We start from the raw sequence: 27,198 nt of genomic DNA, 5'->3' as shown, positions 1-27,198 counted from the left end.
GCTTATAGGTATCAGTGTCATGTTGTAACGGTGATGCTATTGGTAAATAAAGGGGATCTCTAAAATTAAACTAGTCTGTCTGTAAGAGGGTTTTTTATTCCAGACTTCCAAAGAGTATGATCTCTGGGACAAACGAAGAGAGGGGCTTACAGGTCTGAGTCCATAAGGGATTCCCTGAGCCGTCTCAAATCTGTACTTTAAGAAGGTGTTATGCTATTGTTTTTCTCTTTTTTCCTACTTGAATTATTTCCAACAGAACTAACTTTGAAAATCGTCAGAATAATTATTGTAATATCAGTATTTTGCTCTGGAAATACGAACGACACAAATTCTTAATTGGATCAAATGGATTGAGACATGTGAGTCCTGTTGTATCCTTCATAAGAAACTCTAATTCCTACCAGTTCTCTTGCCAGCAAGCTTGCCTTGCCGGTACTGGTAGAATCTACCTAATGATTTGCATTAACAGCTGTCAATGTTGAATAAAATTAATCAGTGTGATTTTCAATCAGAAACTACATAGTTGAGGGAACACTTTCTGACAGAAACATAATGCAGTTAGAAAGGTGCTACACAGGCACTGATTAACTGAGTGGTATCAACAGTATTTGCCTTACTCTTGTCCCTTCTTATATTTATCTTTCTCTTGTCAAATTCACTTTGGGATTGCTCTTCTTACTCCTTAGCTAAGGTGAAAAAGTAATTACTTTATATCAATTAATTGTTTGGTAGTACAAAACTTGAGTACTGTCAAAACTTTTCACCTTGCACTTATTGGGACAATTCGTAAGAATACCAAGGTAAAGGGAAACATGTATGAGCAGAGTGTGCTTATTAGTTGACAAGTGGGTTACAGATTGATACAGGCATTGTCATAGAGCATACACTAGTCAGGTGATGACTAACCATGAACTGCCAAGCTTTCAATTTAAACCAGGAAGTTGCCTCTGGTTGCTCAACGTATTGCCTTGAGGCAAGAACCAGAGAACGGTCAGGGCCGATACTGTTCAGGTGAAACAGGCTTTATGTGCATATATTGCAACAGTGAAGAACAGGGGCCTCTTCATTAATATCTAGCTTTCAGTCCACAAAAATGTGCCACAGCCCATTCCTGGCTGAAAATATTAAATTTTGTGAGCATATTTCTAAATACTCAGGATTGTTTCACAAATGCTGCCCAAGCACAGAATAACATTAGACACGCTGTTTAGGGTTTTGCAAATATGGCTGGTTAGACATGGCCAGTATCTTGCCTGTTATGAAGTTGAAGGGCCATACAATTTAATACAATCTGCCAATCTTTGGGTTGAAAGTCTTGCATACCTGGTATCACACTGGCACTGAAATTCACATAACATATTACCCATTTATTAATAAGCAGTCACCCTATTAGCTTGACGATAACATTCTGTTGGTAGCAAACACCACATGATTTTATTCATTCAAATATTTATCAAAGATTGCGTCTCTATTTTTATGTGTGAACTCCCTAACGTTCAGGTCATTTTCATTGTTCTTTGGGTCAAACAGAAAAGCCTACTAACTGCAGTATATTCACCTGATCTGCCTCTTTATGATGTGGAAGAATAAAATATATTTCTGTAAAGCAAAAGGGCAGCTTCATCTTGTGTCGATTCATTGCTATAGTGTTGAGGTGCTTTGTATTGCCTGAATTTTCTATTTTTACAAACACAGTTTATCCAACACAAATGCTATAATACATAAACCAATGGGATGCACGATAGTCTGACCAGATTATTGCGCTGCAAACACAAACATAACATTTCACAGAATGACTTTCACTCTTTTACTAGTTCTGATCGATGAAACATCACAGCAATAGTTAAATAGAAAGTGATGTTCTTTTAAAAAAAAAGTTTTATCAGTTTATTAAAAGTTGCATTGCAATTTCAATTCACAAAGAAACAGTACCACCTTTACAGGGAATCAACTTGAATTTTAATCAGTCATTTTATCATTATTTGTACCTATAGGCAAAGAAACCAGATACGATAGAAACATTTCAGATTGTTTCAGCTGCATAGAAATTTCCAAAATACAGCAGGTTAGCCAGCAGCCAACATCTAAGTCCACGAAGAATCTTATGTTCCAATTTAACTGACATTTCTTCAACTCTACAGGCCATCAAAACTGCCTTCCAGCTCCAGCAAATCTCCAAGAGGTAATGATTCAAAACATGAAGGATTTGCACTCGCAGACTGGCAGCTACTGAATTTCTCTCGTGTTGCTGGTGACAGATCAGGTTGTAGAGTAGGATAGCTGGGGCGGAAAGGATTATCATAGTTTGTGGAAGCAAACGGAAACATTTCTGGAGCAGATGGGTACATCTGAAAGATAGAGAAAATGCATAACTTTATTAAATTTGCCAACAACTTTACAAATTAGAACTAGGAAAATATGTTTGCAGTGACTTAGGTGTAATATCCATATCAGATATCATTTTTGACCTGTTACAAGTCAGATCGAAAGTCAGCTTTTAATCAAATGCTGAAAAAACATTTTAGGTACTTAATATGCAAATTTAGAACAAAATAGAATCTCAAACTTGGCTTTTGCTGGTAATCAACCCCACAACATGAATACAACTATATATCAGTTATTTTTGTAAAACAATACAAATCTTAGGTAATTCTCTGTCTGTTACTGAATTCTGCTTCAGCATGATGTAGGATGTGTTTCTTTTAAGTCACCTGGCATGAAATGACCATTAAAATTTGAGTTGGCAAACCATATGGAAGACAGCCTATGGTACTGAAATTTAAGTTGGATGATGTGTGATATCTGGAGTGGTACAGGGATATTTATTAAATGGAATCATGCTATCATTTCTTTTTTTAATCTCACCATGTTTTCATATGAATCTGATGTGAATTGCTTTTCTCTGTAATTTTCATGCACTGTAACACATGCAAAATGTTTGGGTCAATAATATTTTAATTTCACATCCCTAAAAGTGAATAACTTACGACAGCGTCAATGCTATATGATATCTAAATAATGACTGGAGCAGACTTGAAAATATATTTTCACAAATGGTCAAGTCCCACTCAGATATCTAACTTACACAATATTGATTTTAATATTGTTTCTGCTCTATGTGAGAAAGGCCTAGCTGTTTTACAGGAGTGGAAAAAGGTCAAGAGTCACTAATTGTGGTGTATATTAATGGAAGTTCACACAAGAAAGTATAATGTAGCAATCAAATGACAAAAGAATGGAATTCAGTAACAACAATAAAAGATAGTTACTATACTTTGAAATTTTGGTGACATTTATTAGCAGTACCCAGTATGAAAAAGTTCTACTTTGCAGTGTGACATGTGATTACACGCTCATATATATGCAATATTGGGACGCAATCAGGATGCCAAAAGAATTACAGAAGCAAATTGTATGTACCATTTCTCGATGGGTACCCCGAACAACATGGTGAGAGACTTGCCTTACCAAGTCAATGACAGATAAACCTGACAGAGTACCATTATTTTCCTCTTTCACTTTATTAATAAGTGAATGAAATACTTCTCTGTGAAGATAAAGCAAAAGGATAAAATTAATCAAGACAATGACATTCACAATTGGGCTGAAAAGATTGCAGATCACTGAAATAATTAGCAAAAAATTTCTAATCCATACTACGTCACTAAGTCCATAGATTCCAATATAAGCTTTACTTTTTGATCAAGGCTAATGGAAGCACTCACAAACATGGAGATAAACTTGAATTTCGAAACCATTTCATGACTTGTTTTAAACATTGTTTTTGCTCATAAGATGCATGCAAACGAGAAGGCGGCTATTCAGCCCCTTAAGCATGTTCCACCATTCAATCTGATCTGGCTTAATATCAACCCACATTCACACCACCTTTGATAATCTTTTAGCTCCTGCTTGACAAGAATCTATTCACCTCTCTCAAAAATATTTAAGGATTTGCTTCCATCACCTTTTCAAGAAGAATGTTCCAAAGACTCATGATTCTCAGAAAAACAAAAATCACCTCATCTGCTTTAAAGGAGTAACTCCTGATTTTTAACAGCGATCTCTATTTCTGGGTTGTCCAATAAGGAGTAATATCTTCTCCACATACACCTTGTTAAGACCCCTCAACATCTTTTATTTTTTCAATCATGTCGCTCATGCTCTTCTAAATGTCAGTCCATGGAAGCTTAGCAACATTTTCTCATAAGGTAACCAAAACATCCCAGGTATTAGTCAGGTAAAATATCTCCGAATTGCTTCCAATGCATTTATATCCTTCCTTAAATATGATGGCCACTACTGCACTCAGTACTCCAGATGTATTCTTAACAATACCCTATAAAACTGAAGCATAATTGCAATACCTTTGTATTCAATTCCTATCACAATAAACAATAACATTCCATTAGTTTTCCAGATTACTTGCTATAACTACATTTTAACATGTTGTGATTTAAGCACTTGTGCACACAAATTCCCCTGCATCTCAGAATTCTGCAATCATTCGTCTTGCCCAGAAAAACAATTTCACATTTTCCCACATTATACTGTATGTACTCAAGTAATAGTTATGTACAGGTCAACGCCCTATTTTTGGCCAAAAAAATCTGGAATTTTCCGTATATCTCGTGTAAAAGTCGATCCGACTGCTTCACAAATCGCAGATCAACATTTATGAGTCAGTGTGCCAGCTGTCCCGCTCCACTCCGGTTTTTCAGAATTATCATAATTCATTGTGTTTTTTTCTTTATTCATTTCGAGATCAATTGAGCTTTTGCTAATGACATGGCATGAATTTTGACAGGGATGAATTTCAGCCCCTCAAAAGTGGTATCCAAGTAATAGTTGATCCTGTAAATTTAACCTTAAAAAGTAGTCAAAAAAATTGACTATTACTCGAGTATATATAGTACTCCATTTGCCAAATCTTTGCCCACTTAATTAGCTACATATTTTTATAACCTCCTTATGTGTTCTTCAAAACTTACTTTTGCGACCTATCTTTGCATCATCAGCAAATTTGGAAACCATACCTTTAGGACCTTAATCCAAATCATTTACATAAATGGTAAACAGTTGAAGTCTCAGCACTGATCCTTCTGGCACACCACTTAATACATCTTGCCAATCTTAAAAAGAGCTGCTCATGCCTTTTCTTGCTTTCTGTTAGCCAGAAAATCTATCCATGCCAATGTGCAACTAGTACGCCATGAGTTTTTATTTTCTGCAACCAGCTTTAATGTGGGACTTTCACAAATGCTTTCTGGAAATTTGCATGCATTACAATTCCCAGCTCCTTTTTATCCATTTCTTCAAAAGAACTTCAACAGATTGGTCAAACAGTAGTTACCTTTCATAAGACCATGGTGACTCTGCCTGAATACCCTGAACTTATCCAAGTGTCCTTCTCTAACTTTATTTTTAAGAAAAGCTTCTAACACCTTCTTACTGAATAAGTCAACTGGCATTTGTGTCCTATTTTCATTTTCCCACCCTTTGTGAATACAGGAGTTACAACCTAACCCATTTAACAGCAATCTCAAAACAGCCATTCCAATTTGTGAACTTGTTGCTAGTTAAACAAGAAAGATCTGCCATACTGGGATTCTGCAGTGCAATAGAAGTGTCCAGCCCTCTGGGCCAGCAGGTTCAGGTTTAAATCCATCTGTTCCAGAGGTGTGTCATAAATATATCTGAACACATTCATCACAAATATGTGGCACCTTAAAAGGTAATCTGACACCAAGAAATAAAAATAATTAGCATGCTATTATTTGGTTGTGCAGGGTCTGAGAAACTGACAGGCACCATAACTAAAAAAGTTTGCTTTCTTGTTTACTATTAGGAAACCTTCGAGCTTATTCCAGAATCATAAACTCATACATGCGTATGTCCAGGAGCCTGCATGCTACTAATCCATCACATTGCTCATCAACAATTCAACAGGCTATATCATTAAGACTTACTGCTAGTATTTTCTAATGACATCAGAATATACAGGATTTTACCACAGTAAAATTTAGAATCTGTGCCACATAGCAGCATCACCATTCAACAAGTAAACATGCTTTTACTGTAAACACTGGGGTAAATAAAAACTTACGGTCTTGTTGTAGGGAATTTGAAGAAAAGTTGTTCCATGACTGCATGATATGATGATCTTGGTTCAGCAATAGATAACCCACCACCAACAGGTGACATAATCGTAGTGGATGTTTCACCAAGTGGCCTTTGGGTGTGTAAAGCTTGCAAATCTTTCTTGGGCTTGACAACAGCATGTGCAGATTGTAAATGATTGAAGGACTTGTTAAAGGAATTAGCTGTTGAGTCAGAAGGTTCAAATAAATGATGTTGAAGATTCCCTGAGACATGTGATGTTTGTAATGTCGCAAGAGAAATGTCTGGGATTGTTAATGATTTTTGTTCAATTGATACATCATGCATTTCCAAACTATCACTGGTAAGGTGAAGTGGAAATGACCTTTTTTGACCAGCCATCCTATATTCTAGTTCAAGATCAGACTGGCTATGATCAAACAAATCAAGGCCCGAATTAGACTCCATAGTTGGTACTGTTGAGTAACTGGATGGCCAAGCAGCTGATCTGTACATGCTCTTCTCTGTTCTCAGTAATGTTTTCGCATCAAGTCGTTTATTCTTGGATCTGGGTGAAAGCCAGACACTTTCAACGAAATCAGAATTTCCAGCAAATGCAACATTCTGACCCATTTTAACTGTTACAGGAGATGTTGAATGTCTTGGTTGATTTGCAGGATACTTTTGATGTTCAAATTTGTATTGAGATGGCATCAAGTTAAAATAATTTGCAGAATATAGACCATCATTATATATTCCATCCTCCTGGGACCAAGATGCAGCCTAAAAAAGTACAATTATTAGTAAGCACTCAAAATCCAGGCTGTTAGACACTCTATGGTCTGCCTTTATGCTAGATACATGTGGAGGAGTAAGTTATAAACTGAGTAGTTTATACTACTACTGAGTAGTTTATACTGAGGAGTAGAGATTGTTCTGTTGTGAAATGTTCATGGTTTAGTAGTGCAAGCGTGGATAGGTGGACAGCAATAGCAGCCCCCAATTTAGCAGGGGTGCTAGGCATGAATCTTCGTAAAAGATGTGGATCAGATAGCTGATATTGATGCTTGTTGAGGAAGCAATGGGAGGAACCACAATGGAGAACTCCTAAGAAAGTGCAAAAAGATGTGTGCACTGTAGTTACGATCTCAGTTAAGGGGAAAATTCAAGCCTAGGATGGCAGCAGCAGAGTAATCATTGTTAGAATAGCAACTTGGGGTGTTTGACTGTGAGTGTACCAATGAGGGAAGAAATAAAAAAGTGAATTAAGGATTACAGGAAGAGGAGACGCAGGCCCAGAAAAGGGAGTACTGGTCTCACATCCAAAGTGACATGCATAAAGAGACACAGATGGAATTCAAGACAGGTTTATAGCAGAAATTAGGAAAAACCTGTCCTGACTGTAAGCAGGAGACTTTCCATCTTAGTCCATCGGTCTTTTATTCAGTGGATCAAACCTTGTTGCAGTCAACACACTCAATATCTTAAATATCACTGCAAAATGTTCCAACATTTAATAAACCAACAATTAGACAACTGCAAATGAACAACTTCACAAAATATAAAGAAAGGTAAAGTCATCATATTGGACTGTACGACCGCTGTCATATTAGACACACTGGTGGTGGTTTAATCTTTGGGTCACCATGCCTCACAGAAGTGAGGAGGTTCAGCAAGTGGAACCTTCACCGTAACCTCAGCCAGAACAGAAACTGAACCATGGCTGTTGGCATCACTCTGCTTTGCAAACCATCCAGCCTGATCCAAATTTAATTTACTTGGATTCTTGTATTATAACAGCACACTGCCCAGGAAAATTATAACAGCAATTCATCTTATGATTTGCTAATATTTCAAAGAATAGAAAATAAAATATCTGGTTTTTATATGGTTTTATACGGCTATACCACTGCATGTAAAGAATACTTAATAAAGCTTAATGTTTATTCAAGAACTATTTTCTTCAAATTTCAGAAGGTAACAATCCTTTCCAAAACAGTACTAGAAATGAAACTGCTTTGCACTGTAAAGGTAATATTCACTTAATCATTACAATTTTATATTTTCCCAGTTTTCAGAGCATGTGCTGGAAACACATCCAACAAAATCAATTAAACAAATTAATAAAATATAAAACCTTCATTGCCTGCTCTCAAGTTACAGAGGAAATAATCAAAGGTATATCATTTTTAAATTGCAGAACTGTAATATCACCATGCTCACGCGTGACACATTCAATTAATTTTCTTACCCGACCACTTGCATGAGATTTATTATACTTAAGCAAGCTACCTACTTAAAATATTTGTGTCTTGCAGTACTTGGATCACTACATTTGCAAATTTCATGTTCATTAAACATAAGTAGAAATTTATAAATATGAATTCAAATAATGAAACTTTTGATACAAACTTTTGCTGAAAGCAGTGCAAAAATAGCCACTAAAGTAAACTATACAATAAAATCAGTCCAAATTCTTAAAATCTTTTAGAAGCTAGCTCAATTTTTCATATGACAAATTTAGCCATGGATTTGAAGATGACACCAAAATTTCAGAGCAACTTAAAAAATAGATAAGTTTAAGGATTTCCACTACAACAAATGTACAGGCCTGCTGTATCACAGCAAAAGTTTTGTTATTTTTTGCTGGTTTTGAGTTGGAAAAGGAAATGGAATAACAGCACATGTTCTCAACAAAATGGCAAAAACACAGCCACAGACTGAAATGTCACTAAGGTCCTTGGGGGAAAAAAAACTAAACACAAGACAACTTGAACTGCAATCCTGCATTTCGATGATGTGTTATCATCGTATTATCTTTCAATACAAAATATACAATTTTCCCTGACTGTATCAAAGCTCAGGAAATTAAACTGACTTATCAATAAAAAAAAACTTACGTTGGACAGAGCAATTTGCTCTTGAATTCCTTTCATTCTTTTTTCCCACATGTCAAAAGCAGCAATGATGTCTGCAGAATTAACGTTCCTTCAAGATGTAACCAGAAACAGAAGAAACAAGTAAACCAATCTACCTTTGAAATTTAAGCTGATCATAATTTCTTATTTAAACAAAAGAAACAATATTACTTTCACATTACTCTCAACAAGCACTGTTTTATCTTATTGAGATAACTTGGATAACAAAAACTTATGCAACGTTCCCAATGGAGCGTGATAGCAATGGTGCATGTATACTGTAGCACCACAGAATGGTTACAATATGAAGAATAACCATTGAGCCTGAATATAAAATAGCTACTTGCTTTAAACAGAGAGTGCTCTGACAATGGTGAGGTTAAAGTCCACTTGGAAGCAACTTAAACAAAATAAGTTTCGTTTTAATAGTTTTACTCTGAGCAAGGTTGCGGAAAATGTAGTTATGTCTATGGGTCTCGTACATAGATTGGAACATAATGTGAAAACAGAGACATGCTGCCAAAGCTTTTTGTCCTGCATTCATCAAGACAAATGCAAGGAAGTCAAATTTCAAATTATCACAACAGTTTAAACCATAGGAGAAATGGAGTTCTGATTGGTTGGCCAGGCACTGTCATGGAGGAAGTAACTGAAATGTGACATTGTTACATTTACCCCGACGTATGCAAGGCTAAAATCTTTGACATGATTCACTTTCAGTAATTAACAAGTTCTATAACACCAGGCTATAACTGAAGATCACTTAAATGCTGCAGTAGCAGTGAATGTCTTTTAAAGTCTAATAACTGTCTAATTGGAGCAATAGGAAGTATCACTTTTAAACTTTATGATTTCTACTTGACAGAAAAGCAGGAGAGCTGAAAATGTGTTGCTGGAAAAGCGCAGCAGGTCAGGCAGCATCCAAGGAGCAGGAGAATCGACGTTTCGGGCATGAGCCCTTCTTCAGGAATGAGGAAAGACAAATCAGGGCAGCGCTTATACACTTAATGGTAAGGTCCTGAGCAGTGTTGCTGAACAAAGAGACCATGCAGTACAGGTTCAAAGTGCCACGAAAGTGGAGTCACAGGTATATAGGATAGGAAGGGCAGTGTTTGGTATGCCAGCATTGGTCAGAGCATTGAGTATAGGAGTTGGGAAGTCATGTGTCAGCTGTACAGGACATTGGTTAGGCCACTTTTGGAATACTGTATACGATTCTGGTCTCCGTGCTCTTGGAAGAATGCTGTGAAACTTGAAAGGGTTCAGAAAAAATTTGCAAGCATGTTGCCAGGGTTGGAGGGTTTTGAGCTATAGGGAGAGGCTGGGGGCTATCTTCCCTGGAGTGTCAGAGGCTGAGGGGTGACTGAATAGAAGTTTTTAAATTTTGTGAGAGGCATGGATATGGTAAATAGACATGGTCTTTTCCCCATGTGGGAGAGTCCAAAGCTAGAGGGCATAGGCTAAGGTGAGAGGTAAAAGGTTTAAAAGGGACCTAAGGGGCAACTTCTTCATGCAGAGGGTGGTGCATGTATGGAATAAGCTACCAGAGCAAGTGGTGGAGGCTGGTTCAATTACAACACTTAAAAGGCATCTGGATGTTTATATGAATAAGAAGGGTTTAGAGGGATATGGGCAAATGCTGGCAAATGTGACTAGATTAATTTAAGATATCTGGTCATCATGGACAAGTTGGACTAAAGGGTCTGTGTCCGTGCTGAACATCTCTATGACTCTATAACACAATCTTTTTGTTTGTAGCATCAATCCATTTTCCGAGCATGCATGTTTCTTTTAAACATCTGATTTATTGTGAACAATGCAACCTGCGATAAACACTTACCGACTCTTTTGTGCAGTATAAAACTTTACATTTTCAACAGCCTCCTGAAGTAGATGATTCAAAAAATATAATCTTGTGTATTTTTTCCATTCTTGAATCTGAGTCTGGAGCAGGAATTTAAGCAACACATAGAAATTGCAATCTTACTGCCTTTATTACAAGAAACGTACTATTACAGTTTCCAGGACTAACGTTGCAAATCTGAGTTATCCTTGCTCCTCGAAATCTTATCTCCTCAGCATTTCCAATTTTAATTGTGCCACCACTAATTGCAGTCAGCTGCTTGAGCCCTATGCTCTAAAATTCTTTCCTTAAATCTCTTTGCCTTGCGACTTATCTTTCTTCCTTAAGACACTGTTTCAAACAAATCACTTCAAACAAACTTCTGATTATTTGTCCTAATACCTCATGATGTGACTTGATGTTATATTTTGCTTCACAACATTTGTGTGATGTACCTCATGTGACTATAGCTTTAAGAGGTGCATTTTGTCCTGGGTTTTTTTATTGAAGAAAAGTTGACAGAGTTGACACACAATATACTCAAACAGCTAGCGAGGCCTTGGGGTCTTTTTTAAAGTTGGAAAATAGAAGCCTGGCGGGGTGGAGTCAAGCTCTCACAGAATCAGGATTTTCAGTTTCAGCCAGGTTAGGTGGATTGGCCATGCTACATTACTGCAGGTCAGGCAGCATCCAGGGAACAGGAGATTCGACGTTTCGGGCACAGGCCCTTCTTCAGGAATGAGAAGGGCCTGTGCCCGAAACGTCGAATCTCCTGTTCCCTGGATGCTGCCTGACCTGCTGTGCTGTTCCAGCAATAAAGTTTCAACTTTGATCTCCAGCATCTGCAGACCTCACTTTCTCCATGCTACATTACCCATTGTGCTCAGGGATATGTAGGTTAGATGCATGACTTAGGGGTAAATATAGGATAATAGGGTAGGGGAATGGATCTGGGTGAGTTACTCTTCAGAGTGTCAGTGTGGACTTGTTGGGCCACAGGGCCTGTTTCCACACTGTAGGGATCCTATGATCTGTTGAGGTGTTGAAGCTGGATATGGAAGCTCTTCTCTCTGTTAGAGCTAAAAGCTGGGATTCTTTTCCTGCTACTAGAATTGCATGTGAGACCATCTATTTTATGGAATTTGTCTTTGCCAAGTGTGTTTTTATGGGATGCCATGATATTGGAACAGTAGTAGTTAATATATATTTTAAGCATTTCAATGGAGTTAAAGTTAAGCCAATTCTTTTATTTTGTCTCTGTTTTAACTGCAGTGTAAAAATAAAGTGTGTTTTTGAGTAGGTCACCAATCGATCGCATCTGGAACAAAACGCCTTACACTTACCTTTAAAATAAGAAGCAATTAGGGTCAAGACTATCTTCTTAATATATTTTGAGGGGTTCTGGTCTGATCCATAACAAACTGGGGGCTTTTGCCAGGATTAAAATCTCTAATTCCAGATTGGGTTTAAGATTATTGGATTCAAAGGCAGTGAGCAATGCGTGTTAGTGTTTTTTTAAATTTGGGGTGTTACATTTGATTAGTTTAAAGTGTGTATGTCTTATGCACTAATGGCTTTCAGTCATTAAGAGTTTCTTCAGGGTGAAGTAGTCACTTCAGGAGTTTTACAGCTAGTGAGCAAGGCTGACTGTGGTTGAAAAGCTAGTGGAAAAATCAGGCAATTGAGGTGTTGCAGGAAGAATAACCTGGGAATTTTCCTGTGTGGTAACAAGGTCAGAAAGCCACAGGTTGAAGCAGGAGAGTTCAATTATCAGAAACTATGTTTGATCAAATGGTTGAGGAAAAAAAACACGTACTGGAGAAGGAAAAAGTGGATATTTTTACTTCAGAAAAATGAGCTGTATTCAACAAAAATTAAAGCAGTTGTATCAAAATGAATGTACAGAAGAATCTGAGTATATCCCAGAATGTTACCATCTTAAAAATGATGCCTTGATGAGGAAATGGAAGGCCATCACATATTTAGGTAGATGAGAAATGGGCAGAAGTTCATTGAGTTGTATTACTGGTAGGTTATAGAAAGGAAATGTTGCAGGGAGCACATGAATTACCAGTAGGTGGTAATTTTGAAGTAAGGAAAACTCAAGTCAAAGTACGAAAGCATTTTGTATTAGCATGAACTGCATACAGATGAGGTTTAATTTTGCCAGACAGGAAAATCTGAGGGAGCGATAAAACTAGTACCCTTAATACCCCTTCTTGCATTTGAGGAACTTTTTAGAAGAGTCTTAAATGATTTTGTAGGACCCCTACCTAAAACAAAAAGTGGGAGTCAGAGATCAGAGAAAGCGCATTTGGACAATGTGTCACATTTTAGGGAAAGATTAAATACAGCAGGTGAGTTGGCTGGACAGTATTTGAAAGTAGCACAGCATGTGATGAAACAGGAAGCAAAAAATTAAAAATTCATAAATTTGCTTGTAGAAATAAAGTGTTAGTGTTACACACAGTGGAACCTTTAAAGGCAAGGTTTAGTGGGCCTTGGACTGTACTAGTTTAAAGTCATAACATTTAGTACGAAAAATGTAAGCCACATTTCAAAGGCTAACCAGTAGTAATTTCTGGATTCCCCAATTGTGGTGTAATTCTACAACCTGGTGATTTTTAGTCACATATGGAAGGAACATTTGGGGCAACTATCAGAATTGTTCGACTGATTTCGGGAGGTGAGGCTGGGGATAAACCTGGCTAACAGCAAGTTTGCAAAAAGGCCAAATCAGGTTCTGGAGCACATCGGATGAGGACAAATGGCACCACGGGATGTAAAAACAAAAGGTTACTGGGGAGCTTCCCATATCATTGACAAAGAGGGAAGTACTACAATTCGTGAAACTGAGTGGTTTTTATCAGAAGTACATACCAAATATTAGCAGTGTGGTTGCTCCACTGACTGACTTGTTGAGAAAGTGCAGAAAATTTCAGTGGACAGAGGAAAGTCAGAAAGCATTTGACAGCCTTGAAGCTGTGTTAACTACTACCCCAATGCACACTTTAATACACAAAGCCATTCAAAGTGGCTATCGATGAGAGAGATGTGGATGTCAGTGCTGTATTCTTGCAAGAAGACAACAAGACGACAGACGGACCTGTTGGTTACTTTTTCAGAAAATTGAATAATAATCAACAGAAATATTCCACAATTGAAAAGGAGACCTTAAGTTTAGTCTTGGCGTTGCAACATTTCTACATTTATATTGCCAGTGATGTGTCGGAGACAATTGTATATACTAATCATAGCCCTTAAAGTTTTTGAGAAAACTTAAAGATAAAAATTCCAGACTGTTTAGATGGAGCTTATAATCGCAACCATTCAATTTGAAAAATATACACATGGCAGGACGAGAAAATGTAATTGCCCATCATGCTGTCGCAACTTTTCAATGAAGAAAGACCGAGACTGAGATGGTGGGGAAAAAAAAGAGACTGAAGTGGACTGTAGTAGCGAATATTTACATGCTTAGGGTCAATGTAATGTATATATATTATAGTATACCAATACAGTAAGACTAAAAGTTTTTTAAAAATGAAGCCATCTTTGTATATTGATGGGTTTTTTTATATAGGGGCAAAACTCCCATACCATTTTATTACATTGAATATATTGTACAAGCTGATTTATCAATTGCTACATTCAGTATCAAAGGGCAGAAAGTTGAAAAATTTCATTTGAAACTATGACTTAATGTTAGTTACTTAAATCTATATCTGCATTGAGGGCCTTCAGAATTTCCCACAGTGTTATAGCAAAGTGAAATGTAGTAGCTAAGCTGCTACTGAGCAAAGAAGTGAAGAGCTACAAGAGGTCCCAGGTTTTTGTGCAACTTTGAAATGTAATGATTTAGACAGTATGAATGCTCTGTCATCAAGCGAGCCATGGCTTGGGAAGATGCAGAATGCCCCACTGCATTCATGAATCTCAGTCACATTCTTAGGTAAAGTTTCAAAACAGAAGTCATTAATCATGTTTGCTACAAGCCACTCGAATGCACTTTGGTGATTTATTCTCTGCAATATGGGGTAGAGGCTAGGGAGCAACTGCAGGTGGTGCTTGGACCCAAGACACCAGAGCTAAGAAAAAGTAGACAGAATTAAGGAGGAAAATAATTTTGTTCAGAAAAAGGCTGTAATTCAAGGTTATTTTGGAAGGGAAGGATGTGTATTATCACAGAAATAAAACAAACCGTCATCCACATGAAACTGCTCAGTTTGAGGTCAGCAGTACAAACCACCATAATGATTCTTCAAATTTACTAATACTGGTATTGGTAAATACATTCCAAATTCTCAAAAACAAACCAAAACATACTTTGCAATCATAAATAAAACAGAGAAAAACATTTTATTAATTTTGTTCAACATCGAGTTTGCTTTTTTGTCAGTTTCATAGTCATGTTCACATGTTAGTGTCATTTATGCAATATTTCCCAGCAATACATACCTCAACTGAAAGTAGTCTGTTGGCTGATTGCCTATAATTTTCTTTTCTTGTGGAATAAATTGTCTGCAATTTTTTCTTGTCACTGATCCATTTCTCCCTGAAAGCAATGGTTGTTTGGATGAAGATACCTTTAAATGGTTTGCTATTATGCATAATACTAACACTGTCATATATTAGTATAGCTCAGAATAAATTATTTCCATAACTTTAAATCTTAGAACATTTTTAAAATAAATATAGTGCAGCAATACCTTTCATCTTTTATTTTCTGAATTTCAGTATCTTTTTCATGAATAGCTTTTTTGGACCTGAAAAGAAAAGTCACATTACAGACTTTCCTCACAATACATAAAGCCACTTTTTTTTTCAAACTTTCAGCCATCTGTCCTAAGATATATTGGCTTGTGTGTCTGGGTGTCCAATTTTCCTTCATATTGCCCATATAAAGCATCTTGGGAGGTTTTATAATATTAAAGTCACAATATTAACAGAAGGCTTTGTTGGTTTCAAGAATATATATATATATTTCCAATTCCCTTAATCAAATAAATTGAACAAACTCTATTTTCACTGACAACATTTTATAAAAATCCACAAACTGATAGAAAGTTTGACAAGGATGGCACGTATTGCTCAAATTCGCAACTTCAAGGCTTTAAGACCTTTAGGCCCAACATACCTTTCCAAATTATTCTTTGTAGATTTAAGTTCTTCTTGTAGAGTATTGAGTTCTTGTAATTGATACTTCCTTTGGTCACATTTTCTTTCTTTTTTAGCCTCCATCTGTAACTTTATTGTTCTGAGCTCATTCCTCAATTTCTATAGTACAGAGTTAAAAGTGAGTAATCTTACTTTGTTTAGTTATTTTCAATGCCTATTCCCAATTTACAGTATTTTCCATTGATATGTTAACTATACATCCTCTAAAACCCCGGAAAAAAACACGTCATGCTTACATAATTTTAAAACTGAAAACTGCACTGTACTAAACTTATCCAGTCTTAGAAAATGATTCCTGACAAAGAGGGGACAGCCTAGTGGTATTATCACTGAACTGTTAATCCAGAGACCAAGATAATGTTCTGGGGATCTGGATTCAAATCCCACCTCAGCAGATGATGGAACTGACTTAAATAAAAGCCTGGAATTAACAGTCTAATGATAACCATGAATCCATTATCGATTGTCAGAAACAACCCATCTGGTTCACCAGTGTCCTATAGGGAAGGAAACTGACATCCTTACCTGGTCTGACCCACATGTGATTCAGAACCACAGCAATGTAGCTGATTCTTAACTGCCGTCTGAGCAATTAGGATAGGGAATGAATGCTGGTCTAGTCAGCGATGTCCTCATCCCATGAATGTATAAAAAAAAATCAACAATATACCCAATTCTCTAAAGACAGCAGGAAGTAAAGAAAATCTAATTTAATCAATTTCCATTCTCACATGATTTTAAAATGTTGAGACTGAGGACTGATGAAAGATCTGTTCAGTTCTCAAAATGTCAAGCGATGTCAATTGATATATATATAGTACCAGGTGCAATGCTGGCATATACTTAAGGTAAAATAAGATTTAAGTGTGATTTCAAACTGCTGATGGGGTTTAAACATCTCCCTTTGCAACTTCTCCAATAAAATTTCTTACAATAAATGCCTTGGAACTACTGACATGCTTTTTAACCTATTGAAATGCTAAGAATTCTTGGCATCGCATTGTGACACTTTATAATGATGTTAACCATACCTTCTCTTTGAACACAAGTTGCTCATACTTTTCTCTGAATGTTTTAATTTCATTTTGAGTGTCAGCATAAAGTCGATTATACAATTTTTGTGACTTCTCATAGTTCTGCATAAGGCGAATGTTCTCATGGCAAAGATACAAGAAGGTTTTCTGCAAGTCAAAAATAAAGACTATTATACAAAAATAATTATTAGGCAAACCTTTAGCGAGGGAAGTGTTGCACCAAAACATCAACATATTTTAGCTCACCAGAATACTTATTTAAAATTACAATTTTAGAGTTTGGATTCTGAGTTAGTAGCATGTCCATTTTGATCTGTGTGAATGAGGTGGTTTAGGAGTTTGTCAGTCTTTCTGGAGCCATGATTTTTTAAACAAGAGTAAGACTTAGAGTGAGTGAGTGGACGAATGACTAAAAGAAAGAAAGAGGGAAGCATTAGTTTGTTTCCCATTTAGAAGAATGAGGGATTGATTCTTTTTGTGATGGGGACAAAATAGTTTGAAGGGCTTTTTGTTTCGGCTCAGAGTAGCCCTGGTTGAAGCTAAATATAAAACAGCTTATCCTGAATAAAAGGAATCAGTTCAGCAAAGTTAGGAAATAGGTTACTTCACAGTTTTCGATAGAAATTCCAGAACCTCCAGAAACAGTCAAAGCAAACCTACAGAATGTGATAGAGAAGGAAGAGTCTCTCTCTCTCTCCCTGACATGTCAGCACTGTAAAATGATAGTGTTGGCAATAAACAGAAGTGTACTTTTACTCTGTTTTGAAAACTTTCAAATTATGTGGGGGGTTTAAACAGCTTAGTTTTCCTCTATTTATATTCATTTATTTTATAAAATAATAACCTTTTGTTTTATTGTTAAAACCAAATCTTCAGTGTTGGAGGTTGCGTTTTAGTACAAGATCATCTTAATATAAAATATAATTTACCACATCAGATTTCAGTCAGAGGTCTATCTTGTCTGAGAGTAACACCAGCTGGAATCATAACTCTTTATAATCATGACCATTAGAAGTATGGCAATTTCATTCATTGGGAGATTGCTGCAACAGTAACAGGATTTTATTATACTGTAGACCATTTATCCCATTGGCATTTCATCCCATTCTATTTTTATAATATCCTTTTAATTAATTTATTTTCTGATGGGCATTAAAGAGGCCAAAACAATTTGAGAAAATGAGTAAGGCAGGAACTTCATCAGGCTTAGGTTTTAGACATTCAAGATCACAGCATATATTATTGCATTTTAAACTCTCCACAATGTTCCTACCTGAGAATTCTTTTACAAAATGATTTACGTATTTGCAATAGAATGGTTAGGAACAAGTAATTTAAGTTTCTTGACTATCAATATTTTGAATGCATTAAAATTAAAGATTGCATTAAAAATTACATTCTGCTCAGCAATTTTAAAGTTTCAGAGGTCTTACCTCTTTGCTTTCAAAAGGTTTTATAGGGTCAGTCAGCACTGCAACATCACTAGTTGTCATGTTCTTTGAAAGGTAAAGGGAAAGAAAAGAGTTACCACATCTTCTATAATGCTCCAACAACTACGAGAATTGATATTGTAAGAATAGTAGGTACTCTGAGAGCATGCACAACACATTTGAGACAGGCATATGAGTGATAGAAGACTCAGGGAATTTCCATCGAGTGTACCAAGATTTGTGAAACAATGCTTTCTGTGGAGCACATGTTGTTCAAAACAACTTCATTTGTTACAAATTTATCACTGAAAATGTTATCAAATGCTGGCTTCAACCCGTCACTAAATCAAAATTGATAATTTTTTTCCTGTGTTTAATTAATCAATTTTAGTTTAGCCCCAGAAGGCTGAGAGATAAATGGGAGGGGAAGATAGCTAAGAATGTGACAGGTAGGTGAAGGTGGGGGTGATGGTTGGAATGGAGGGTGGAGCGGATAGGTGGGAAGGAAGATGGACAGGTAGGACATTTCAAGAGGGCAGTGCTGAGTTGGCATCAAGAAGGGGGTGCCACATTGCCCTTCCACCAACACATTCGTTCAATTGGCTGGACTGGTCCTCACCCTCAACAGTTTCTCCTTTGAATCCTCTCACTTCCTTCTAAACCAAAGGGGTAGCCATGGGCACCCGCATGGGCCTCAGCTATGCTTGCCTCTTCGACGGGTATGTGGAACGATCCATCTCCCGCAGCTACATCGACACCATTCCCCACATTTTCCTCTGCTACATCGATGATTGTATCGGCGCCACCTCGTGCTCCCACAAGGAGGTTGAACAGTTCATTAATTTCACAAAAACCTTCCACCCTAACTTCAAGTTCACCTGGACCATCTCAGACACCTCCCTTCCCTTCCTGGACCTCTCCAACTCCATCATTGGTGACCGACTCAACATTGACATCTACTTCAAACCTACTAGTAGCTCCCACAGCTACCTGAAGTACACCTCCCCCCAAGCCCCTCCTCCAAAAACACTATTCCTTCCTCCCAATTCCTCCATCTGCACCTAGGAGGAGCAATTTCACTCCAGAACATTCCAGGCAGCCTCTTACTTCAAGGACTGCAATTACCCCTCCCATGTCGTCAACAATACCCTCCAATGCAGCTCCTCCACTTCCTGCACCTCCGCCCTTGAACCCCACCACTCCAACAAGGATAGAAGCCTCCCAGTCCTCACCTTCCACCCCACCAATCTCCAGATACAACCATCATCCTCCACCTACAGTCAGACCCAACAACAATGATGCATTTCCCTCCCGATCTCTTTCAGCATTGGGCAAAGACCATTCCCTCAGAGACTACCATGTTAGTTCTAAACCACATGAACCCCCCCCCAAAAAAAAAACCCACCAACCCTCCCTCCATCTTCCCTTGCCACCATAAGAGGTGTAAAACCTGCGCCCATACCTCCCCCCTCATCCAAGAGGCCAAAGTATCCTTCCACACCCGGCAGAGATTTTCTTGCATATACAAATGCCTCATTGACTGCGTCCCCAATGCTCTCGATGTTGTCTACTCGATATTGGGAAGACAGGACGCCAACTTGCAGAATGTTTCAGAGAACATCTCTGGAACACAAGCACTAAACAACCCCATTGCTCTGTTACCGACTACTTCAACTTCCCCTCCCACTTCGGCAAGAAGATGCAAGTCCGAGGTTTCCTCCACTGCCAAATCCTAGCCACCCGACTACTGGAGGAAGGACATCTCATCTTCCACCTTGGGACCTCCAACCACACAGAATCAATGTCGATTTCATCAGCTTCCTCATCCCCCTTATCCCATATCCAACCCTCTAACTAGGCACCACCTTCATGACCTGTCCGACTTCCTTTCCACCTTTCCGCTCCACCCTGACCTATCACCATCACCCACCACCTTCATCTACCTATCACATTCCTAGCTATCTTCCCCCCAAGTCCCACTCCCCGGCCCATTTATCTCTCAGCTCCCTTGGGTCCACCCCCACATTTCTGATGAACAGCTTATGCTCGAAATGTCGATTCTCCTGCTCCTCGGACACTGCCTGACCTGCTGTGCATTTCCAGCGCCACACTTTTTGATTCTAATCAAAATGGCCTGTCCATGTCTTACAGTTCGGTGCATATTTTGTTTATGGACCAGAATAGTCTCACTGATTAAAGTTTCAGAGAATTACCATTATCCAGACAATTAAATCTAATGCAATGTAAAAAGAAAGTCATATGACTGGTTGACTTTTACAACAGAATCTAATGATTGATTTACGGTCCTATACTAGCAATAGATCAGAATATAATGAATCACATAGAAATGTTCAATTCAGAGAGCTGCAGTGGGAAAGCAGAAGCTGTTTTCGAAGTCTGAAACAGTGTATGGCAATAACGATATTATTAAATTGGACGAAGATTGGGTGCAACAGCAGAGGTTCAGTTTTGTTGGCAGAATTAACATGTTAGTACAGGATCACCAACTAACCTTTCTTTTTTGAGAATGAAACTGTACCATCACCAACAAAATAGTCAACTAAATATTTTCAAAACTAATGCATGGTTAAGCATCTGGACAAAACCAAAAATAAAGTTAGAAGCACATCAAATTTAAGTAGAAAGGATGTGCCAAAGCTACACAAATAACAAAGTTCATTATTTTATATCTTTAAATAAATATACATAACTATAGTGTGTAAGTATCCAATGCAATATTACAAATTGTAACATGATTCTATTTGAAACAGAAGATAAAAAAATTAAAGTTACTTACAGAAGCAGGACATTAAAGAAAATCATAACTGTACAGGGAAAACTTGCATCTGATCTTTTAATTACATCACATCATTTACAACTCCTTTGCTCCCAGGAAAACAATCACAGTCTATCCAAACTCTCTTCATCACGAAATTCTCCAGCGCTGGCAATGTCCTGGTTATTTCCTCTGCATTGTTTCCAGTGCAATCACATCCCTCCTTTCAAGTGGATTCCAGAACTGCACACAATTGATCTAACCAATGTTTAATACGGTTCCACTATAACTTCTCTCCTCTTAAACTCTATGCCTCACCTAATAAAGACAAATATCCCATATGTCTCGTATAACACTATCTACCTGTCCGACTACCTTAAAGGATAGTTGTGATCTTCAGAGTTTCTTCGGGTCCTATTGTTCATCATGTATTCCTTGCCTTGTTTGTTCTGCCAAAATACACACCTCACATTTATCCAGACAATTCCATTTGCCACAGGTCAGCCTACCTGTGCAGCCCATCTATATCCCCCATTATTTACCAACCCCACCAATTTTTGTGTTATCTGTGCACTTACTGATCAAACCTCCAACATTCAAATCTAAATTGTTTATATTTAGCACAAACAGCAACAGGCCCAACAGTGATCGTTGAAGTAGCCCACTGGACTTCGGCTTCCAGTCATGAAAACATAATCCTCTGTTAACTGCCACTCAGCCAATCCCAGATCCAATGAGCCGAATTCCACTGGATCCCATGGGCTCTTACCTTTGCTGAAGTGTAAGTGGACTGTCAACTGCATTATCTTCATTGACACCAGATTTTGAACAGCCAATGAAAAATATTCTCCTTAACTCCATTTTTGCCAATAATATTAAATTCATAACCTCTAGTTACTGAGCTATTCACCTGCAAACTTGGTCATACAGTTAGCCACACCCACATCTAGGTCATTGATCAAAATCAAAAAAAAGAGTAATGGATCCAAAATTGACCTTGGAGAAACAAAGGCAAATCATCTAAGACACACCAATCAACTACGAATAACCTGAGCCAACTTTGCATCAGTGTGAATGTAATTGTGCCTTAATTCCGTGGGTTTTATCTTAACATGCCTTGTCTCACACTTTTTTGATGCCTTGTAAAGTCAAGTCAAAACATACATCTTCTTGTATATCTGCTGTTACTCATTCATCTGCTTTACCCAGAGGGTAGGTGGAAATATGGAACTCACTGTCAGTAAGGATGTTAGAGACAGAAACTCTCAAAGTTTAAAAGGTATTGAAATGTGCACTTCTATGACAAGTCTTGCAAGGCAATAGACCAAGTGCTGGACAATGACATTACATTTGTTAGGTGCTTGCTTTTGTGTGTAATGGACATGATGGGCCGAATGGCCTTTTTCTGTGCCACGGATCTCTGTGACTCGATGCTCAACTTGGTGGGCCTGACAATTATTGCATTTAACAAATTCATACAAGTTTACGCCTTCGCAAATGAACATTTATTTAGTCCCTGATTATTAACTGCATCCCCAACTAACAATGAGCTGTCTTTCTTTATGTCTTTCTTTACTTGAATAGTAGCATAACATTCACAATCGTCCAACCATCAAGCACTACTGCTAAGGAAGAATTTTTCTAATTTTAGTCACCGCACAGAGGGAAAGATGCCTTAAGAAAGGCGGTTACATTTTCTACAGAACCAATGTAGTCATCGTTAAAACTTGCTACGAATCATCTAACAGATGATGAAAATTTATTATGAGAATTTACTTAGCAGAATTAGAACAAGTTTCCTACCTTATTGACAACAGTATATTCAGCTTGTCCACTGCTGATTTTTAAGGTCTGCGATTTAGAAGAATCATCTGAGCTTGCTTGTTCCTTTGCTAACCAGGTAGAATGTGGAGAATTTATTGGACTGAGAGATTTATACAGAAATAGGTTACTGTTTGTAGATTGTGAAACATGTTCTTCACCTTTGCATTCCAATGTTCCAAATTCTTTAGTTTTGTATTTATTCTTTTTATTCAAATGTGACTCCAAATTTATGAAGTTATTTGTATTTTGAACTTCATTATCTAAATATGTATTGGTGCTTGAGTTTTGAACCTTTTCTTCTTTGGATGCCCATTGGTAACAATCTGTCATCTCAGAAAGTGCATAACTGTTGTCATTCAGTTCAGGTGCTGTCGTTTCCAAATTTCTGAAAAAATCATAAGTTATTAACATTTTTTGGTTTAGTTCAGTGTCCTTAGGCTTGGAATCTTATCAAAGAATAAGTGTTGATAACACAAGATGCTAATTTGCTTCACGCACAAATAATGTAAGATACAAACTACTACTGAAAAACAGTGATTGCTGCTTTGCCAGGGACAACCTATTAACCGTTACCCTCAAATATCTGTCCCTGACCACACAACATCGTTGTAGCATGCTAGGTTCACAATGAAAGGAATCTACGTAAAATTACAGAAGTCTCAAGCACAATATCCCCGTAATATATTTGAAATAACTTCTATTACTGCGAACAGGAATATCTACACAAATTCAACCTACTAGCAAAAGATGACAACTGAAGACAAATGGACTTTATTTTGGGAGAAAGAGAAATGGATTGGAAATAAAACAATTTCCTAACCTCTCCAAACCAGAATTCTTGGGATCAAGACATTACTGAATTACAGAATGATCTAGAATACCAAACCACAATTATGCGGAAACCATCAATTAACATTTGTCACATGTAAATATTTACCTGAAGCATAAAAGTGATAAAATATTGTAAAGCATAATTTAAAATGTTGTACTTATCCAAATACTGTATCTTCAATATGGGAATACTCCCAAAGTACAGTAGAAAATCATGCTACAAGTTGCTTAAGTCTGTTCAAAACAAATTCTGCCCAATCGGGGTTTCTGAATAACAGATTTCTGAACTAGAGAGGTTACAATATATTCTTATTCTGAGTTTATTTGGATTTACCAAAGAGATGCCAATACTGGTGGACTTCAAAAGCTTTTTCTCAATTTAGACATCCAGGTTTAGGCTGAACTGGTTATAGTACAACTAAACATGTAGTAAAGTATGCTGCCTTACAACATATTCTAAACCCAACAGAAATTATTTTATTTCCATATTTTAAAAAAATTAGAAAATGTATGAAAATATTTGAAAATGTATGAAAATATTTGCTCTGAACATGCAACCATTTGTTACTGGGTTACAACTCTCCTGGCTCATTTACTGTTTTTACACCTGCCAGAAAGTTGATACCTTGATCCTAAAAGGAGTGAAAAGATTAGCATCATCCAAAATTATCAAAGTTTAACAGGGAAAGTGAGCAATGCTGTCAAGAATGGTAAGAACCTCACTAGATAATGTAGAAACCATTGAAAACAAGATCAGATTGAAAGCTATAACAAATATTACCAACCAAAAACATTATGTAAACCTTTGTCACTCTTCTATCCATTATCCACTAATCTAAATCAATTCTTTCCTGCATTTCTCAGACAAATTAGTTTTCCTATTGCTGGTTTCAGAAAATTTCTGACAAGATTTAACATTGGCCATTAATGGTCAAGGTAAGGAGTTGTAGAGATTTTGGAAAAGGACAATTTTTCTGCTTGGCCTCCAGGAGAAAGAATTTGGAGGCAATATGAGAGTTGCCTAAAAATGGTACAAAACTGGAAAGACATATGAATAAATCCAAGACACTAAAGAGCTCATTGTTTTCTCAGAAGTGGTCAAACCAGGAACTGTTATTATTGGATGTTCTGAATGCTATAAACATGCTGCAATCAAGAGCCTCTCCAGAAATTCAGCATAAAATTCAAGGCTGACTCTGCATTGCAGTATTGAGGGTGTAGTTGACAGTTGGAGGTGTTGCCTTTCAGATAAAAAGTTAAACTATTGAAACAAAACCCCTATCCGCGCTCTCTTCCTCAGGTCATGACAGCCTTGATAGTGCAGCTTTGCAGTCTTCCTTTTCCAACAAAGAACCTGTTAACACCACAGATTGTATGGCCACTTCTGGGAAACATCCAGTTCTTTAGTGTCAGGAAATAGAAGCCCTTCCTGTCCTGCCAGCCATTCATGCAGTGAACTCTCAGGTTTTTACCATGCCCCCATCATTCCCCACAGACCAAAGACTCAAAGTGTTGGTAAATTGAGACACTTGAATGCAAGGTATCTGTTCAATATTGGGAGTGTGTTGAGCCTTTCCAGCCATTCATCCAGTCTCCAGCCTCATTAATCCAAATTAGTTTCTGGACTTCAATGACACCAATTTAAGATCGTCATTTTTAGTGTTAAATCAAATTATGGTTTTGACCTTTCCTATCTGTAATTTGTCTAGTTCTGGAATGAACACCTCCAGTCTCTTTGGAGAAAACGAGGGCTGCAGATGCTGGAGGTCAGAGTTGCGTATGTGGTGCTGGAAAAGCACAGCAGGTCAGGCAGCATCTGAGGAGCAGGAGAATCAACGTTTGAAGGGCTTATGCCTGAAACATCGATTCCCCTGCTCCTCAGATGCTGCCTGACCTGCTGTGCTTTTCCAGCACCACACTCTCAACTTCCAGTCTCTTGCCTCCAAAGAAAAGATGCTTACATCTTTTGAATTCTCTTACTTCTGGTCTCTGATGCAATCCCACCCCCTTCTCTTCACCGTTTAAAACTATGTCTTCAGCTATCGAGATCTCGGACTTGCTCCTAAACCTTTACACATTTCCAATGCTACCTCTTCTTTCAAGGTCCTTCTTAAATCCCACCAATTCAATTGAACATTCGGCCACGCCTTGATTTGAGATTTGTTTTGCTTTGATTACAACTCTGTTAAACACAATAACACTTACACATACATTAGAGGCACTAAAAAAAGGTGGAAGCCATTGCTTTCGAAGAAGGAAATTCTTGGTTCATGCTATCAATGTTTTCTTTTCAAACAGACTATCAGAACAATATGTTTTCATTACACTATCCTCTGTACTGTCACTATTCCTTCAAAAAGATGCTAGCTGTCACAAAGCTGGCCCCTTTTCTCTAAAAGCTGTTCCTTTTCTCAAGGATACGGAATGGTCGTAAATGGGCCGGGCTCCAATTAGACTAGTTTGGTAGAGCGATGTAAAGAATTTTGAGAGGCCTTTCGTTTACATGTAATCAGATTAGACTTCAGGCCAAAGTGATCATGTTTTAGAAGTGACCTGTTCAATGGAAGGGGAGTAATCAGCTGAGCAGTTCAGTCCAGAACTAGTTGGAAGTTCAGCAGTGAACTGTGTGAACAGACTCTCTCTCTCTTTTTACCCTTCTAACTTCAACCTGTAAGCAAAGATTGCATTTTTTTTAGACTGTGTTTTAAGGGGGTTTGCTTAGTGGGAGTGTTGTGTATATCTGGAACAGCATAATTAAGTTTAGTTTGGATAGACTGAGTTCTGTAGGGGTTCTTTATTCTATTGTTTTTCATTGTGTAATTTTGTGAATAAATTTTTGTCTCTTTTAAAACTTGGTAGTCAATCTTAGCTATCATACTCCAGGTAATTTTCACTGTACACTTACCGAAACAAATTGCAAAGTTATGGTCCGGGTTGCCTGCTTAAGGACGTTTAGAGTTTTCTGGCCTAGTTCATAACACTAGTTCACTGGCTTATTTTTTGAGTTCATTTCTGATTAACAGTTGGCTTACACGAGTGACTATCATATCTTTAATACAACTAAAATTATTACCTGATCGTATCATTCTTCATCAATTCACTTGAAAGTGCTATATCCTGAGTGGATGTGGAAAAAAAAAGGATGAACAAAAACAGAATGAATTTTGGGTCAATAACCTAAACTAAATTACACAATTCTAAATATTTATTTTCTTATTTATAAACACATCTGCACATATGTGTCAACATCTGAGAATCTCAACTA

General features: G+C 37.4%; 1 protein-coding gene across 4 annotated transcripts in view; it reads right to left on the bottom strand.

Annotated features, from left to right (window-relative positions):
* Window positions 1-1,793: 1,793 nt before the first annotated feature.
* Window positions 1,794-27,198, bottom strand: part of LOC122540666 (uncharacterized) — a 112,762-nt gene continuing 87,357 nt past the window's right edge. The window contains exons 27-39 of one of the 4 annotated variants that reach the window (XM_043676703.2): window positions 27,007-27,050; window positions 23,261-23,487; window positions 23,082-23,170; window positions 18,506-18,568; window positions 17,070-17,219; window positions 15,998-16,137; window positions 15,570-15,626; window positions 15,319-15,415; window positions 10,858-10,961; window positions 9,000-9,087; window positions 6,107-6,882; window positions 3,421-3,547; window positions 1,794-2,348 (exon numbers count right to left, since the gene is read on the bottom strand). In XM_043676703.2, the coding sequence (XP_043532638.2) occupies window positions 2,136-2,348; window positions 3,421-3,547; window positions 6,107-6,882; window positions 9,000-9,087; window positions 10,858-10,961; window positions 15,319-15,415; window positions 15,570-15,626; window positions 15,998-16,137; window positions 17,070-17,219; window positions 18,506-18,568; window positions 23,082-23,170; window positions 23,261-23,487; window positions 27,007-27,050 (2,175 nt within the window). In that variant the 3' untranslated portion in view covers window positions 1,794-2,135. Of the gene's footprint in view, window positions 2,349-3,420; window positions 3,548-6,106; window positions 6,883-8,999; window positions 9,088-10,857; window positions 10,962-15,318; window positions 15,416-15,569; window positions 15,627-15,997; window positions 16,138-17,069; window positions 17,220-18,505; window positions 18,569-23,081; window positions 23,488-27,006; window positions 27,051-27,198 lie in introns of all 4 variants that reach the window. The other 3 variants (XM_087976395.1, XM_043676702.2, XM_087976396.1) reach the window with 3 other exon arrangements.

Source organism: Chiloscyllium plagiosum, unplaced genomic scaffold (genome assembly GCF_037043375.1).
Source record: "Chiloscyllium plagiosum isolate Xiang-an unplaced genomic scaffold, Cpla_swu_hap1 HiC_scaffold_29, whole genome shotgun sequence".
In the NCBI taxonomy this organism is placed as follows: Eukaryota; Metazoa; Chordata; class Chondrichthyes; order Orectolobiformes; family Hemiscylliidae; genus Chiloscyllium; species Chiloscyllium plagiosum.
Note: the sequence above shows the minus strand (reverse complement) of the source record. Positions and strands in the feature narration are given on the sequence as shown.